Source organism: Mesoplodon mirus (genome assembly GCF_964341445.2).
Source record: "Mesoplodon mirus genome assembly, chromosome: 10".
In the NCBI taxonomy this organism is placed as follows: Eukaryota; Metazoa; Chordata; class Mammalia; order Artiodactyla; family Ziphiidae; genus Mesoplodon; species Mesoplodon mirus.
This window is the reverse complement of record NC_138986.1, coordinates 89386689-89405500: the sequence shown is the minus strand read 5'-3', so window position 1 is coordinate 89405500 and position 18812 is coordinate 89386689. Positions and strand designations below refer to the sequence as shown.

The 18812-nt window shown below is 38.5% G+C and overlaps 1 protein-coding gene across 3 annotated transcripts in view; it reads right to left on the bottom strand.

Annotated features, from left to right (window-relative positions):
- Nucleotides 1–2722: 2722 nt before the first annotated feature.
- The window catches only part of LOC309811101 (regulating synaptic membrane exocytosis protein 1-like), a gene marked incomplete at both ends in the record, with an annotated part of 212974 nt that continues 196884 nt past the window's right edge, over nt 2723–18812 (bottom strand). For 2 of the 3 annotated variants that reach the window (XM_082633685.1, XM_082633687.1), the window contains 2 exons: nt 2723–2797; nt 4768–4981. In XM_082633685.1, the coding sequence (XP_082489811.1) occupies nt 2723–2797; nt 4768–4981 (289 nt within the window). The remainder of the gene's footprint in view (nt 2798–4767; nt 4982–18812) is intronic. The other variant, XM_082633686.1, reaches the window with a different exon arrangement.

Sequence of the window (18812 nt, the reverse complement as noted above, 5' to 3'; positions counted from 1 at the left end):
GGAGGGAGAAGGGGAAGCTGGGACAAAGTGAAAGAATGGCATGGACATATATACACTACCAAACGTAAAATAGTTAGCTAGTGGGAAGCATCCGCATAGCACAGGGAGATCAGCTCGGTGCTTTGTGACCACCTAGAGGGGTGGGATAGGGAGGATGGGAGGGAGATGAAAGAGGGAGGAGGTATGGTGATATATGTTTATGTACAGCTGATTCACTTTGTTATAAAGCAGAAACTAACACACCATTGTAAAGCAATTATACTCCAATAAAGATGTAAAAAAAATAACAATTTAGATAGGCTGTGGGGAAATCCGCAGTATTCCTACATATTTACGCTTCAGAAAAGTCTTTCGATGAAATAAAAATTATCATTTTATCTCTGAGAGTGTGCACTTTGCCCTTTACACACGTCATAATTTATAGTGAGATTATTTTATACATGCATCAAGTGCAAAGTGATTCTTCGTGACAAGCTGTTTTCTTTATAAGTACACAATCTCCCTGATTAGCAGAGGTGATTCAGACTAAGAATGAAGTTGTAAAATAAAATATTGCCAGGCTGCAAAAAATGTGATCATTAATACTTTTCACTGGACTCAGTAAAGAAATATTTACGTCTTAGCTATCCTTAGGTCTTCATGTCATATACACTAGTATTTTAGTCACTTTATTCACCAATTTAACAAACTAAGTAGACCTCATCATTATTCTATTGAACAAGATGGAGATTCCTTTTAGGAAAGTTTTATTCATCCTTATTAGTCTTTGCTTTCCTCTCATAAAAGCACCCCCTCCACACATCTGTAAATTATAATTTCTCTATGAAAAATAAATGATCTCAGAGTAATAGGGAAAGAAATAGCAATCAAATACTTTGCTTAATACTTGTCTATTCTCTTTAACACAACTAAGACAAAATCTGACTTCAGTTTCCTTGGACCAAAAAGGAAATTCATCATCAACCTCAATCAGCTAGGAAGCATTTTAATGAAATTCTGATGAAGTACTTAAACATAAATGGTAGATATATGCGTTCTAATCAAGGTGAAGATAATAATTGAAAGCGATTGTATTTTACATGTTTTTTCATTCTATTTTTGACTGACAACCACAAAATCTCCCTGAATTCTTATTACAGAGTCAGTCATCATAACAAGCACAAATACCCTACCTGTATGAGAACAATCAATCTGGCCAGCCCTATGGAAGTAGCTGAAGTCTGCACAACACCAGCATTATTTATGTACTTAAACTTTTATTCTTTAAAGGATTTTAAAATTACCTACATTTCACATGTAGACTCATCCAAAGTAGTGTTCATGAAACCGAAAGTGTGATAGTCTAATTATGTTTTTTTTCCTAATACAATACATTACACGTATCCCCCACTTTTTAAAAGTTCCCTTCACTCCACTTTGCTTTTACAAAAGATCTACACTAGTATCTGTTTTCACTAAATGAAAGAAATCCAAAGAGGATTTTCACTTTTATGAAAAAAGGTGAGATGTGAAAATAGCGTTCCGTGTTTTGGAGTGAGCTGTTATAGAGGTAGCACACACCCAGAGCAGAGAGAGCAGCCCTGCCAAGCTCCTTCTCCAGGGACCACACTTAACATCCCAGCATCCAGCCACCACAGCTTTGAAATGTGTCTGTGGGCATCTGTGCCTTATCTGATTTATTTTGTGCATTCATTAACAAGATATGTCCAGAGGTAATTGTTTCTTCCCTTTATGCCATTTGGTCTTACAAAATGTTTTGTAGAAAATCTCTATTTTCAGATAGTGGGGGAAACCAGTATTACATTAAAATAATAGCCCCTAAAATAATCTCACGTACCACCAATGGTACAAGCAAACACATTTAGTGAAAATAACTACCCTATATAATTTTCAACCTGATTTCTTTTTCATAGAAAAAAACTTATGAACATATACTAACATCAAGTTTAAAAACACAAGTTAATGTTCAGCTTAATGTCAGGCTTGCTGCCTACACACTGCAGTATGTAATCTAAACTTTAAAAGAGTTGAACAGAGGCAGCTGAGTTGATATATTGAACCCAAAATACTCATTGCCTCAGTCTCATATCGGGAAATTGTAATTTACACCAAATGAAAGTGTATAGTATGTCTGCAAAGGGCAGGCTGATGTAAGATTCCACTTGTGTCCTATCTTACTGAGTACACCCTCTGTGATTTCCGAGGCTGATAAGAGTTAAAGGTGACCTTTTACTTCCTTAGGAGTGATTTCAATGCATGAGGGAGAAGAAAAGAGCAAAACTGTGGTTCAATATGACAACTCTGCTACTTGTGTTCTATAGAACAATCATTTTATTCTGAGCTCTTGATTTTAATTTGATCCATTCTCTCCACTAAATCAGTACATCCCATTCCTTCTGCTGTAGAGTTTCAAATCACCCGCCATGCATCCAATGGGTGATAAGAAAAGTAAGGCCCATTAGACTTTATGGTTCCTGAAGGCTGATGGATCATCCTCAAAACTCAGGGAGCTAAGAGGACAAATGAGTTTCATAATGATTTAAATTATGTTAAAATATCACTGTTCCCATGAACACAAACTACCCAGACTTTATCTATTAATATAAAACTCTGTAATGCTCCTAGATGTTCATTTTATTTTTCAATGAGAGCTACGAATGAGCTCTTCCTAGCATGTAGTTTCTTTGTGAAATATAGTGATTAACAACACTAGGTGAAACATTCACTTAATAAAGTTCACAGCATTGTAAAAACAAACGATAGAAAAGAAATCATGGATTCTAACCACTTTGTCCTCCTTTGGGAAAGCATCCAAGGAAGCAGAGTAAAGAGAGAGGGAAAAGAAGAGAAAAACAAAAATAAGGCATATATTAATAAACAGATTTTAAGAAAGCAATCGTGTTACTTTAAAGTATAAAAGCACAGGTAGTTTGAAAAGTAAATATTTATTCTTACCAAAAAATAGTCATTGTTCAATCTTTCATTGAAAATACACATATACTGATCCTGCTATATGTTAGGTACAAAAGTTGTGCACTATAATTTCAGAACTTTCAAGAACTTGGATTATTAAATATATATTTAAATCATTCTTCAGAAAGAAAACTTAATTCACTATCATATTTAGTCCACCTATTATTGAAAAGACATATTAAAATGCATAAAATTTGAATGAATAATTATATCAAATTACTCTTAAAATATTTATAGTTATGAACTGGAAAAATCTAAGAATGGGAAGTGTTTGTAATAAATAAAAGTGAGAAAAGAAATCTGTTAACCATTTAGCCATAAATTATCCCACAAGGAAGATTTATTCATAACAGGTATTTCAAAATTTACAGTGTCACAGGAGAAAAACAACTTTATACAATTTTGTGTCCTTTGTCCAAGATTAAATATTTTAAGTTGTGCTTTGTTTTGTTTTGTTTTTTGAATATTTTTTCCAAGATTGAATGGGTTTAGTAAAGATGGATGAACTACATTAGGCCTGCTTGTCTGCTCAAAAACATAGGTACCTCTTAGCTCAATTTCCTTTAAACCCCTCTCCTGTTTAAAATATGAGTTTGATTCTATGTTATTGGCTTGCTTCAAACCTATAATGTGCAGTTAAAAGCATTCAACAGCTATGGGCACTCAGCCCATTTGCACCCTACCGTTCAGGGTCAGCATCCCTTCAGATTGGACAGTACCCTTACTGCATGAGTTGTTAAATATTTTGAATACTGTCACAGGTCTCATTTGCAAGAATTCATTCCAAAAAGTGTGTTCAAGAACTAAAGAAGGGAAATTTAACAAATAGGTCCCGTGCACTTTTTATGCACCAGACACGATCTCAATCCAAGCTTGTTCTGGAAAGGCTTTAAGGTAGCATACGAGGATTAACTAAAACACAAAACTTTCAGGAGGAAAAAAGAAAACATATGTGGCCATAAGAACGGAACATAAAGAAAAATTAAAAATACATAGATTTGAATTGTTTTAATTCTCATAACAACCATATGCATTAATTACTACCATACAGTTTCACAGATAAAGAAGCTGTTGCTCAGAGAAGTTAAGGCTACAAAGAAAATAGTAGGCTCATCTTAAGTTTAATACTGCATCTATTTTACTAAATGTCTTAATTCCCCTAGAAGAGATTTTAGAATAATACCCTACTTACAACTCAAATACACTACCAAAGAATACAATGTTGATGGGTAGGTTCACTTTAATTTTAACTGTGATTTTCCAAATTAGGAAGATATAAGTGTAAACCACCACTTCCCCCCCCGAAATTAAAAATTTGACACACTTTAAATATCCAAATAATTTTCATAAGACTTAGCACTCTTTTCTTTTTTTAACAGGATAGCAAATTTGAAGTTACTCTCACAGAGGCTAATTATTGCTTTATACATGATTGCATTAGGTTAAATTTAATGCCACACAATCTACCTTGATTTTATCTTCGTTCAATCTGAAACATATGTTGCAGAAACTCAAGGTAGGTTGTTATGTTCTGCTTTTTTTGTACAAGAAGAATTGGTGGTAACACACTTCAAGGGTTTCATAATTCATGATACTAAATCTACATTAACTACTTTCTTCAGAAAATAAACTTGATCCCATAGGTAATCTGTTGGTGTTGAATGGGAATCATTTATCGAGATACACACATACAGAAAGCATCTTTTATGAATTATCTGCATTGCTCTCCCCTGCTCTGGTCACGGGGGAGGCGGGGCGCATCCACCTGTGCGCACCGTGGGCGGCTCTACTCACGTTGTTGGACCGCAGGGACACGCGGCCCCCGCAGCGCGCGCAGAACTTGGTGCTGCAGTAGGAGCACAGATGGCCGCAGCCATCAGCGAACTTGGTCTTGTGGCATATCCCGCAGGTCGGAGCATCGTCTTTGTGCTCACCCTGGTAACGCCGTGCTTCTTCCCCTATTTTTCTCACTTGTTCCTTATAGCTTTCGAATTGTTGATGCAATCTCCTGGGCAGAAGAGAAAATGGGAGCAAGCTAAGGGAATGCTGGAAACGGGAACAAAAACACTTTTTCGTAGCAGAAGAGACGTCTAGCTTTTGAACTGAAGCAAAATATACGAAGCCACTTTCCCCCCTAACCTTACCACCAGAGGTAAGAAATGTATTAGCTTGTCTTCTATGAGCTCCAGTAGCACTTATTAGCACTGAATCGTATATAAATAGACTCTATATAATCATTCCATATAATTTCCCAACAGTGGAATTCCTGTATCCACTCCGTGCCTCTGCTTCTTTGACAGGTGACTTTCAATGTATTTTTGACTGGGACTCAACATCTTACAAGCACAATCATGTGTATATAAGGCAAACGTTATACAAGATTCTTAGCCTAACTCTGTAGAATGTGCTCTGATATTTTCTGTCTTATTCTGTTTGAAGTTTAATACAGATTACTGTTTTTAAAAAGTTTGTCACAGTAAGTTGGTCCCAAGACCCATGGTTGAAGCATGATGCATACTTGGGAAATGACTATTTTAAGCTACATTGTTAGGCAAGCTGTCTTCCACGAAGTATATTCCTTCACTTCCATTCCTGGAGACATCTGTGTGGCATCAAGTATTCCACACAGTACACAGACTGGACTGTTTATATGTATATACTTATATGTGTATGTGTATATATATATATATATATATGTTACAGTTGAGCTAGCTTAGACCTGTCGCATCACATCACATTACAAGTTCTAAACCATACCTTGCAAATATTCAGATTTTTCCATGCCCCAGTTTTGCTTGATCTCTCCCAGGTCATATGTATGAGAGTTGCTATTACTCTTTATTTATAACTGCTGGACTTTGGGCAACTACATATGTTGAGGCAAAACATTTCCCCAAGAACATTCACACTTAATATGACTGAGGTTTCCTCCGCTCCCCATCAGTCCAAACCCCTCTCTCTCAAACTGCTACAAACAGAAATGGTTCCATGTTCTGTATAGAGCACCATGACAGCCAGTGATTCTCCAGAGAAAGGAAGCCTTCGTTTTGCTGATGAGAACTAAGAAAATTGTCCCAGGCCTAAGAGTCATTGGCTCTTACACCAAAAGAAAAACTCGTGGGAAATGTCTAAGCAGATGCATCTGTGTATCTAAGCTCATTTGCCGGATGTGAGTTTCCCCAGGATCAGAGAACACACATGTTCTTGTCAGTTAAGGCAGTTAGCGTGATGCTCCACATCTATGATAACTGTGGGGAACTGGGGCTCCCTGGAAACGGCATCCAATAAGTGAAGTCCAAGCACTGCAGTGTTTGAAGTACTGGGCTTTCATTATATTTTCCTTTTAACATCAACAGCTTTTGAGCAGAACTTTAATGATTACTTTAAAAATTCTGAAATCCCTTTCCTGCTTTGCCAACTGACACTTTTTTCTATTTTAATTCTCATAATTAAAGCAAACACAGTTGCACTAGCACATAAAATAGTTTAGAAGCTGAAACCCTTCCCAGTTTAAAGGCCAGCTGATTTCAGTTCAGAGAGGATATTGTGATATTTTATTTAATGCATGCGGGAATATCTGATCAATTTATTGAAGAGCTGTTGGACCCATTCCAAAACGCTGAGCAGACAGGGAGTGCATGAAAAAATATTTATTGTGAGAACCACCAAGTCAAACATATTTAAATTATATATATATATATATATATGAAGGAGAAAGCCAGGCTAAAGAAAAAGCTTCCCTATAAATGTATAATGATACACAACATGTTTTAGTTTGGGTGCTGGCAAACTTTATGGTAAAAGGCCAGTTTGTAAACATTTCAGACTTTGTGGGCCAGGCAATATCGGTTGGCAACTACTCAGCTGCACTGCTGTAGCAGGAAAGTAGCATATACAATATGTAACTTGTAAGCATGGCTGTGTTCCAATAAAACTTTATTTACAAAAAAAGATGGTTGGCCAGATTTAGCCCATGCACCTGGTTGTCAACTCCTGATTTAGTATTTGATTTATACTAAGGCATAACAGCTTGAAAATCAAAGTCTTTCTGACTTTAAAAAATTCACACATAAAGGACTTTCATCCATCCTATAGGGTCCAATCAAAAGGCATCTGTTTCAGGAAACCTTTGTACAATATATTTGTGCAGGACACTGAGCACTGAGATGAAACCTTTCTCTAATGCTATCTCATAGCGTTTCCTCTGGTCCCTCACAGGCTACTTAATATTATTTCTACAATATATTATTACTGTTTCTGTACATGACACTTCTCTTCTACCAAACAGTAAATAGTGTTAGAAATGCACAGTTCAGCAAGCTAATAAAAACATACATCCCCTTAGTAGTAGTCAATACATCTTTGTTGAATGGAAAAGTCATATATATATAAATATATTTTTTATATAGTCCGTCTTGAGATAAAACAAAAACAAATGCGTTTATACTGAAGACTAAATATCCTGGAAAATCTTACTGCCAAAAATGCTAGAAATGCTGGATAAAATATTTAAAAGGATAACTTTTAATTCATGTTTGAGCTGAGGAGAGAGTATGGAGTTCCTCAAAGGAGAAATATGAAACGGGAGCAGTAATTCCGAGATGACATAGCTCTGAAGCTGACGGCTGCCCTGGGGACATGGATGGAGGCTCTGTGAGCAAGAACTTCAGTTTTAACTTTTGTACATGTGACTGAAAATAAAAATTCCAGTTAGGCAGTCACCAAAAATAATTGAAGTAGAGTGTATAACATCCAAATCGGGAGATAGAAAAACACGGAATGAGAAAAAAGTCAATCCAAAGAAGATAAGAATTGAAACAAACAAACACAGACAATTAGAAATAGAGCATGTGATGGCAGAAACAATCCAACATATCAGGAGTCACAGTAAGTGTAATGGACTACAGCATTATGAAAAGACAAAGTTCATCATATTAGACTTAAAATATTCAGTTAAATGAGGTTAAGAAGAGAAATACCCAAACTCTAAAAGCACAGAATGTTTTAAATAAAAAGATGGAAAAAATATATACCAGGGAAAGAGTAACAATAACAAAACAGCAACAAGAGCAAAACAAAACTGGTGTAATATGTAAGGCACAAAGCATTACTTGAGATAAAGAGGGTGTTACTGTTAAAGAAGTGTTCATTTCCTGTTGTATGTGACAATTCTAAACTTGATTGCATATAATAACGTATAAAGCCAAAAAGTTGATAAAACTATTAGGACAGAGAAATCTACCATCAGAGTAGGATATTTTTACACACCTCTCTCTGTGTGGTTGACAGATCAGACAGATCAAAAATAAATAATGATAGGGAGATTTGAACAACACAATGAACAAGTTTCTATATGTATATGTATACATCTGTCCAGTAAACTAAACTTGTTTTAACTTGTTGAGTGCAGTAAACATACAGAACAATAAATGTACTCAACAAATAAGTATTTTTTCATGGAGATATGAAATTTTTCCAGCTGTGGGCCTCAAAAGTAATAGAAATATTTTATTTCTTAAGCTTCATGGTGAATGTATGATGTATGTTTTGTTTTATTGCTTTATGCTTTACATATATGTTACATAATACTCCTGTATGTCTGAAATATTTTATATTATAAAGAAGGAAAAATTTAGTTCTACCTCATTAGGTATCTCATTGGCTAACAAATGACTGCTATTAAAGAATTGAAAAAGTGAATGTATTTGACAGCATTAAAATCCACAGAAGAGTTGACCATTTATACAACCTAATTTTAAGAAGAAATGCATATGTTTAACCACATAATAACTTTATGAAGTAGACAGTATTATTATTCCCATTTTATTGAAACTAATTTTGTTTGGGGCTTTGCTTTATTTTCTACCTGAATATATCATTCTAAATTTGCATACTTTAGTCAAAGAATGATATTAGGGTATTCTCTAACACCATATAAAAAAATAAACTCAAAATGGTTTAGAGACCTAAATGTAAGACCAGATACTATAAAACACCTAGAGGAAAACGTAGGCAGAACACTCTTTGACATAAATCAAAGCATTATTTTTTGGATCTATCTCCTAAAGTAAAGGAAATAAAAGCAAAAATAAACAAATGGGACCCAATTATACTTAAAAGCTTTTGCAAAGCAAAGGAAACCATCGACAAAATGCAAAGATAACCTACTGAATGGGAGAAAATATTTGCAAATGATATGACTGATAAGGGGTTAATATCTAACATATATAAACAGCTAATACAACTCAACAACCAAAACAACCCGATTAAACAATGGGCAGAAGAACTGAATAGACATTTTTCCAAAGAAAACATACAGGTGGCCAACAGGTACACAAAAAGTCCTCAACATCACTAATCATCAGGGAAATGCAAATCAAAACCACAATGAGATATCACCTCACACCTGTCAGAATGGCCATGATCAAAAAGAACACAAATAACAAATGCTGGAGAGGGTGTGGAGAAAAGGGAACCCTTGTACCCTTTTGGTGGGAATGTAAATTGGTTCAGACACTGTGGAAAACAGTGTGGAGGTTTCTCAAAAAACTAAAAAATAGAGCTATCATATGATCTGGCAATGCCACTTCTGGCTATATATCTGAAAAAAACAAAAAAACCCCCACTAATTTGAAAAGATACATGCACCTCAGTGTTCATAGCAGCATTATTTACAGTTGTCAAGACATGGAAGCAAGCTATGCATCCATCAACAGATGAATGGATAAAGAAGATGTGGCATATATACAATGGAATATTACTCAGCCATAAAAAAGAAAGAAATTTTGCAATTTGCAGCAACATGGATGGACTTGGAGGACATTATGCTAAGCAAAATAAATCAGACAGGGAATTCCCTGGTGGTCCAGTGGTTAGGGCTCGGCACTGTCACTGCCAGGGCCTGGGTTTAATCCCTGGTAATGGAACTAAGATCCTGCAAGCTGCATGGTGTGACCAATAAAATAAAGTAAAATAAGTCGGACAGATAAAGACAAATACTGTATGATATCACTTGTATGTGGAATGTAAGAAATACTACAAACTAGTGAATATAACATAAAAGAAGCAGACTCGCAGTTAGAGAACAAATTAGTGGTTACCACTGGGGAGGGGGGAGGGGAAATACAGGGGAGGGGGAGTAGGAAGTATGAACTCTTGGGTGTAAGATGGGCTGCAAGGAGTACTGTACAACACGGGGAATATAGCCAATATTTAGTAAGAACTGTAAATGGAGTATTATCTTTAAAAATTGTATAAAAATTTTAAAAAATTAGAAATAAATGCATAAATAATTTCACATACTTCAGATCTTTTATTGAGCTCACAGAAAGCATGAGAATAAATGCAGATTCAACTTGCAAATGAAAGTGTTTTTGGACTCAGGAAAGCGCTCACGGGGAGGAAATCTCCATTTTCGATCGTGGCTAATTGATGGTATGTGAACAAAGCTGACTATGGAAAAGCAAAAGGTCTGCCGATGAGCTCAGTCATGATGCTTCTACAGATGCTATAGTCCCGCTCAATTCTACTTCCCCTCATTTCTCAGCTCCTTTATGGTATTTATTCCCAAAATTGACTTCAAGCGACTGTGCCCTTCTGAAAGACTCAAAAAGCTATCTTGGTGACTTGGGAACCCAGTGATGGTCCACTAAGTGCTGGTACAACTAAGACCGTGGGATCTCCCAGGGCATGCTAGGTGCATGGGAAGCAATGACTCTTTCCCCAGAGGCCACAGCAAGAGGGTTGGTGAGATGAGGCTTCTTGATTGGGGTCTGAGAGTGAGGTCTCCGGTTCTCGCTTTCTCCATGGGATGCCTTAGAGGGGCGTTCTCTTCCAGTCTCAACAAAAGTGGGGAAAAATCCAGCCCACAGAGTAGTTCCTAAGGACGAGAGCCACCAGGGGACAGAGCTCTCCTCGCAGAAGGATGTACCCAAGTGCCTCCCCGCACAGGCATCACTCAGACCTGGTCAGGACTCATTCCCACCTGGATGCCACGTCTTGGTGGCCTGGATGCATCTATACCCTCTTCTTGTGTGTATTTAAAATTCTTTCTTGGTTCCAGCAATGGGTCATGCTCATATGACTGGTTTGGATATCACCACAGGGAGCAGAATTAAAGAAGCAAGATTGTGCTGTTTCTCAGCACAGAACTCATGTTACATCCTCACACCTCTTTCTTCCTGGGCTTCTTCCTCTACCTATAGACAGGACTCCCTTATTCTGCAATGAAAGAAAAAGCCCAACCCAAGTCCCCATCAACCTCTCTGACTTATTTCCCAGTGTACTCCTCCTTTTTACCAGCAGAAATTATGAAAGAAAAGCAGGAGGGAAGGCAGGGAGGGAGGGAGTAGCGGCCTTCATGACTCCCACTTCTTCAAAATCTACTTATTTCATAACCCTGTGCGGTGCTCTACTAAACTATCTCTTAAAAAACCAACCTTCAGGGGGCTTCCCTGGTGGCGCAGTGGTTGAGAGTCTGCCTGCCAATGCAGGGGACACGGGTTCGTGCCCCGGTCCGGGAGGATCCCACATGCCGCGGAGAGGCTGGGCCCATGAGCCATGGCCACTGGGCCTGTGCATCCGGAGCCTGTGCTCCGCAACGGGAGAGGCCACAGCAGTGCGAGGCCCATGTACCACAAAAAAAGAAGAGGAAAAAAAAACAAAACAAACCAACCTTCATGCCCTTTTCTCAATCTGTATTCCCCTCACATCACTCTGATATCACTCACTGTCAAGATGTTGTCCTCATAATAAAATTTGCTTTTGGAATCAGGATGCTGGTACTGAAACCATAAATAGTATATTTATTTCTTGTATCTGTTGTTTTAATGCTTTAATCCATATCAAATATGTGACAGTGTTCTATTATGAATAATGCATGGAAATTCATATTTTTTTTTTTTTTTTTTTATTTTTTTGCTTTATAACAAATTTAATCAGTTATACATATACATATGTTTCCATATCCCCTCCCTTTTGCGTCTCCCTCCCACCCTCCCTATCCCACCCCTCCAGGCAGTCACAAAGTATCGAGCTGATCTCCCTGTGCTATGCGGCTGCTTCCCACTAGCTATCTACCTCACGTTTGGTAGTGTATATATGTCCATGCCGCTCTTTCACTTTGTCACAGCTTACCCTTCCCCCTCCCCATATCCTCAAGTCCATTCTCTAGTAGGTCTGTGTCTTTATTCCTGTCTTACCCCTATGTTCTTCATGACATTTTTTTTTCTTAAATTCCATATATATGTGTTAGCATACAGTATTTGTCTTTCTCTTTCTGACTTACTTCACTCTGTATGACAGACTCTAGGTCTATCCACCTCATTACAAATAGCTCAATTTCATTTCTTTTTATGGCTGAGTAATATTCCATTGTATATATGTGCCACATCTTCTTTATCCATTCATCCGATGATGGACACTTAGGTTGTTTCCAGCTCCGGGCTATTGTAAATAGGGCTGCTATGAACATTTTGGTACATGTCTCTTTTTGAATTATGGTTTCCTCAGGGTATATGCCCAGTAGTGGGATTGCTGGGTCATATGGTAGTTCTATTTGTAGTTTTTTAAGGAACCTCCATACCGTTCTCCATAGCGGCTGTACCAATTCACATTCCCACCAGCAGTGCAAGAGTGTTCCCTTTTTTCCACACCCTCTCCAGCATTTGTTGTTTCTAGATTTTTTGATGATGGCCATTCTGACTGGTGTGAGATGATATCTCATGGTAGTTTTGATTTGCATTTCTCTAATGAGTAAAGATGTTGAGCATCCTTTCATGTGTTTGTTGGCACTCTGTATATCTTCTGTGGAGAAATGTCTATTTAGGTCTTCTGCCCATTTTTGGATTGGGTTGTTTGTTTTTTTGTTATTGAGCTGCATGAGCTGCTTATAAATTTTGGAGATTAATCCTTTGTCAGTTGCTTCATTTGCAAATATTTTCTCCCATTCTGAGGGTTGTCTTTTGGTCTTGTTTATGGTTTCCTTTGCTGTGCAAAAGCTTTTAAGTTTCATTAGGTCCCATGTGTTTATTTTTGTCTTTATTTCCATTTCTCTAGGAGGTGGGTCAAAAAGGATCTTGCTGTGATTTATGTCATAGAGCGTTCTGCCTATGTTTTCCTCTAAGAGTTTGATAGTGTCTGGCCTTACATTTAGGTCTTTAATCCATTTTGAGCTTATTTTTGTGTATGGTGTTAGGGAGTGATCTAATCTCATACTTTTACATGTCCCTATCCAGTTTTCCCAGCACCACTTATTGAAGAGACTGTCCTTTCTCCACTGTACATTCCTGCCTCCTTTATCAAAGATAAGGTGACCATATGTCCGTGGGTTTATCTCTGGGCTTTCTATCCTGTTCCATTGATCTATCTTTCTGTTTTTGTGCCAGTACCATACTGTCTTGATTACTGTAGCTTTGTAGTATAGTCTGAAGTCAGGGAGCCTGATTCCTCCAGCTCCATTTTTCGTTCTCAAGATTGCTTTGGCTATTCGGGGTCTTTTGTGTTTCCATACAAATTGTGAAAGTTTTTGTTCTAGTTCTGTGAAAAATGCCAGTGGTAGTTTGATAGGGATTACATTGAACCTGTAGATTGCTTTGGGTAGTAGAGTCATTTTCACAATGTTGATTCTTCCAATCCAAGAACATGGTACATCTCTCCATCTATTTGTATCATCTTTAATTTCTTTCATCAGTGTCTTATAATTTTCTGCATACAGGTCTTTTGTCTCCTTAGGTAGGTTTATTCCTAGATATTTTATTCTTTTTGTTGCAATGGTAAATGGGAGTGTTTCCTTGATTTCACTTTCAGATTTTTCATCATCAGTATATAGGAATGCCAGAGATTTCTGTGCATTAATTTTGTATCCTGCAACTTTACCAAATTCATTGATTAACTCTAGTAGTTTTCTGGTAGCATCTTTAGGATTCTCTATGTATAGTATCATGTCATCTGCAAATAGTGACAGCTTTACTTCTTCTTTTCCAATTTGGATTCCTTTTATTTCCTTTTCTTCTCTGATTGCTGTGGCTAAAACTTCCAAAACTAGGTTGAATAAGAGTGGTGAAAGTGGGCAACCTTGTCTTGTTCCTGATCTTAGTGGAAATGGTTTCAGTTTTTCACCATTGAGGACGATGCTGGCTGTGGGTTTGTCATATATGGCCTTTATTATGTTGAGGAAAGTTCCTTCTATGCCTACTTTCTGCAGGGTTTTTATCATAAATGGGTGTTGAATTTTGTCGAAAGCTTTCTCTGCATCTATTGAGATGATCATATGGTTTTTCTCCTTCAATTTGTTAATATGGTGTATCACGTTGATTGATTTGCGTATATTGAAGAATCCTTGCATTCCTGGAATAAACCCCACTTGATCATGGTGTATGTTCCTTTTAATGTGCTGTTGGATTCTGTTTGCTAGTATTTTGTTGAGGATTTTTGCATCTATGTTCATCAGTGATATTGGCCTGTAGTTTTCTTTCTTTGTGACATCCTTGTCTGGTTTTGGTATCAAGGTGATGGTGGCCTCGTAGAATGAATTTGGGAGTGTTCCTCCCTCTGCTATATTTTGGAAGAGTTTCAGAAGGATGGGTGTTAGCTCTTCTCTAAATGCCTGATAGAATTCGCCTGTGAAGCCATCTGGTCCTGGGCTTTTGTTTGTTGGAAGATTTTTTATCACAGTTTCAATTTCAGTGCTTGTGATTGGTCTGTTCATATTTTCTATTTCTTCCTGATTCAGTCTTGGCAGGTTGTGCATTTCTAAGAATTTGTCCATTTCTTCCAGGTTGTCCATTTTATTGGCATAGAGTTGCTTATAGTAATCTCTTATGATCTTTTGTATTTCTGCAGTGTCAGTTGTTACTTCTCCTTTTTCATTTCTAATTCTATTGATTTGAGTCTTCTCCCTTTTTTTCTTAATGAGTCTGGCTAATGGTTTATCAATTTTGTTTATCTTCTCAAAGAACCAGCTTTTAGTTTTATTGATCTTTGCTATCGTTTCCTTCATTTCTTTTTCATTTATTTCTGATCTGATTTTTATGATTTCTTTCCTTCTGCTAACTTTGGGATGTTTTTGTTCTTCTTTCTCTAATTGCTTTAGGTGCAAGGTTAGGTTGTTTATTCGAGATGTTTCCTGTTTCTTAAGGTAGGATTGTATTGCTATAAACTTCCCTCTTAGAACTGCTTTTGCTGCATCCCATAGGTTTTGGGTCGTCGTGTCTCCATTGTCATTTGTTTCTAGGTATTTTTTAATTTCCTCTTTGATTTCTTCAGTGATCACTTCGTTATTGAGTAGTGTATTGTTTAGCCTCCATGTGTTTGTATTTTTTACAGCTCTTTTCCTGTAATTGATATCTAGTCTCATAGCATTGTGGTCGGAAAAGATACTTGATACAATTTCAATTTTCTTAAATTTACCAAGGCTTGATTTGTGACCCAAGATATGATCTATCCTGGAGAATGTTCCATGAGCACTTGAGAAAAATGTGTATTCTGTTGTTTTTGGATGGAATGTCCTATAAATATCAATTAAGTCCATCTTGTTTAATGTATCATTTAAAGCTTGTGTTTCCTTATTTATTTTCATTTTGGATGATCTGTCCATTGGTGAAAGTGGGGTGTTAAAGTCCCCTACTATGAGTGTGTTACTGTCGATTTCTCCTTTTATGGCTGTTAGTATTTGCCTTATGTATTGAGGTGCTCCTATGTTGGGTGCATAAATATTTACAATTGTTATATCTTCTTCTTGGATCGATCCCTTGACCATTATGTAGTGTCCTTCTTTATCTCTTCTAGTAGTCTTTATTTTAAAGTCTATTTTGTCTGATATGAGAATTGCTACTCCAGCTTTCTTTTGGTTTCCATTTGCATGGAATATCTTTTTCCATCCCCTTACTTTCAGTCTGTATGTGTCTCTAGGTCTGAAGTGGGTCTCTTGTAGACAGCATATATATGGGTCTTGTTTTTGTATCCATTCAGCCAATCTGTGTCTTTTGGTGGGAGCATTTAGTCCATTTACATTTAAGGTAATTATCGATATGTATGTTCCTATTCCCATTTTCTTAATTGTTTTGGGTTCGTTATTGTAGGTCTTTTACTTCTGTTGTGTTTCTTGCCTAGAGAAGTTCCTTTAGCATTTGTTGTAAAGCTGGTTTGGTGGTGCTGAACTCTCTCAGCTTTTGCTTGTCTGTAAACGTTTTAATTTCTCCATCAAATCTGAATGAGATCCTTGCTGGGTAGAGTAATCTTGGTTGCAGGTTTTTCTCCTTCATCACTTTAATTATGTCCTGCCACTCCCTTCTGGCTTGCAGAGTTTCTGCTGAGAGATCAGCTGTTATCCTGATGGGGATTCCCTTGTGTGTTATTTGTTGTTTTTGCCTTGCTGCTTTTAATATGATTTCTTTGTGTTTATTTTTTGACAGTTTGATTAATATGTGTCTTGGCGTATTTCTCCTTGGATTTATTCTGTATGGGACTCTCTGTGCCTCCTGGACTTGATTAACTATTTCCTTTCCCATATTAGGGAAGTTTTCAACTATAATCTCTTCAAATATTTTCTCAGTCCCTTTCTTTTTCTCTTCTTCTTCTGGAACCCCTATAATTCGAATGTTGGTGCGTTTAATGTTGTCCCAGAGGTCTCTGAGACTGTCCTCTGTTCTTTTCATTCTTTTTTCTTTATTTTGCTCTGCAGCAGTTATTTCCACTATTTTATCTTCCACCTCACTTATCCGTTCTTCTGCCTCAGTTATTCTGCTATTGATCCCGTCTAGAGTATTTTTTATTTCATGTATTGTGTTTTTAATCGATGCTTGATTCATCTTTAGTTCTTCTAGGTCCTTGTTAACTGTTTCTTGCATTTTGTCTATTCTATTTCCAAGATTTTGGATCTGGGAAATAGAATCTTGGATCATCTTTACCATCATTATTCTGAATTCTTTTTCAGGTAGAGTGCCTATTACCTCTTCATTTGTTAGGTCTGGTGGGTTTTTATCTTGCTCCTTCTCCTGCTGTGTGTTTTTCTGTCTTCTCATTTTGCTTATGTTACTGTGTTTGGGGTCTCCTTTTTGCAGGCTGCAGGTTCGTATTTCCTGTTGTTTTTGGTGTCTGTCCCCAGTGGCTAAGGTTGGTTTAGTGGGTTGTGTAGGCTTCCTGGTGGAGGGGACTAGTGCCTGTGTTCTGGTGAATGAGGCTGGATCTTGTCTTTCTGGTGGGCAGGTCCACGTCTGGTGGTGTGTTTTGGGGTGTCTGTGGACTTTTTATGATTTTAGGCCACCTCTCTGCTAATGGGTGGCGTTGTGTTCCTGTCTTGCTAGTTGTTTGGCATAGGGTGTCCAGCACTGTAGCTTGCTGGTCGTTGAGTGAAGCTGGGTGCTGGTGTTGAGATGGAGATCTCTGGAAGATTTTCGCCGTTTGATATTATGTGGAGCTGGGAGGTCTCTTGTGGACCAGTGTCCTGAAGTTGGCTCTCCCACCTCAGAGGCACAGCACTGACTCCGGGCTCCTCAATTAGGGATGATGTGTTGTCTATTCATGTATTCCACAGATGCAGGGTACATCAAGTTGATTGTGGAGCTTTAATCCGCTGCTTCTGAGGCTGCTGGGAGAGGTTTCCCTTTCTCTTCTTTGTTCTCACAGCTCCTGGGTCTCAGCTTTGGATTTGGCCCCGCCTCTGCGTGTAGGTCGCCGGAGGGCGTCTGTTCTTCGCTCAGACAGGACAGGGTTAAAGGAGCGGCCTCTTCGGGGACTCTGGCTCACTCAGGCCGGGAGGGAGGGAGGGGCATGGAGTGCGGGGCGAGCCCGCAGCGGCAGAGGCTGGCGTGACGTTGCACCAGCCCGAGGCGCGCCGTGCGTTCTCCCAGGGAAGCCGCCCCTGGATCCCGGGACCCCGGCAGTGGCGGGCTGCACAGGCTCCCGGAAGGGCGGCGTGGGCAGTGACCTGCGCTCGCACACAGGTTTCCTGGCAGCGGCAGCAGCAGCCCTAGCGTCCCACGCCCGTCACTGGGCTCCGCGCCCTCAGTCGCGACTCGCGCCCGTCTGTGGAGCCCCTCCAAGCAGCGCTCTTAATCCCCTCTCCTCGCGCACCAGGAAACCAAGAGGGAAGAAAAAGTCTTTTGCCTCTTCGGCAGCCCCAGAGTTCTCCCGGACTCCCTCCCGGCCAGCTGTGGCACACTAGCCCCCCTCAGGCTGAGTTCTCGCCGCCAGCCCCAGTCCTCTCCCTGCGCTCCGACCGAAGCCCGCGCCTCAGCTCCCAGTGCCGACTGCCCCGGCGGGCGAGCAGACAAGCCTCTCGGGCTGGCGAGCGCCGCTCGGCACCGATCCTCTGTGTGGGGATCTCTCTGCTTTGCCCCACCCAGGTATGTGGGGAGTTTCTTGCCTTTTGGGAGGTCTGGGGTCTTCTGCCAGCGTTCAGTAGGTGTTCTGTAGGAGTTGTTCCACGTGTAGCTGTATTTCTGGTGTATCCGTGGGGAGGAAGGTGATCTCCGCGTCTTACTCTTCCGCCATCTTGAAAGTCTTCTCAGGAAATTCATATTTGACTATATGGTATTACAGTAAATGAAGGACTTCAAATGTAGAATCTTTTTGTGAAATTTATCTGTACATTTCAATTTTAGAATTAACAAGATATTCTTATTGATTAGCAAGGTTGACAAAATATATGATCACAAATCTGATTTAAATTTTCTACAAAGAAAATGGAGAGCATTCTAAAATATGCAATGCTATCAGAAGAAGAGCATTGATATAGAAACCTTGGTTTTTTCCATGGATGTGATTTTTTCCATTGTTTCACTATGTAACAATCATCGTATTATTTTAATATCTGTGTACTCAATTCAAGAAACTCCACG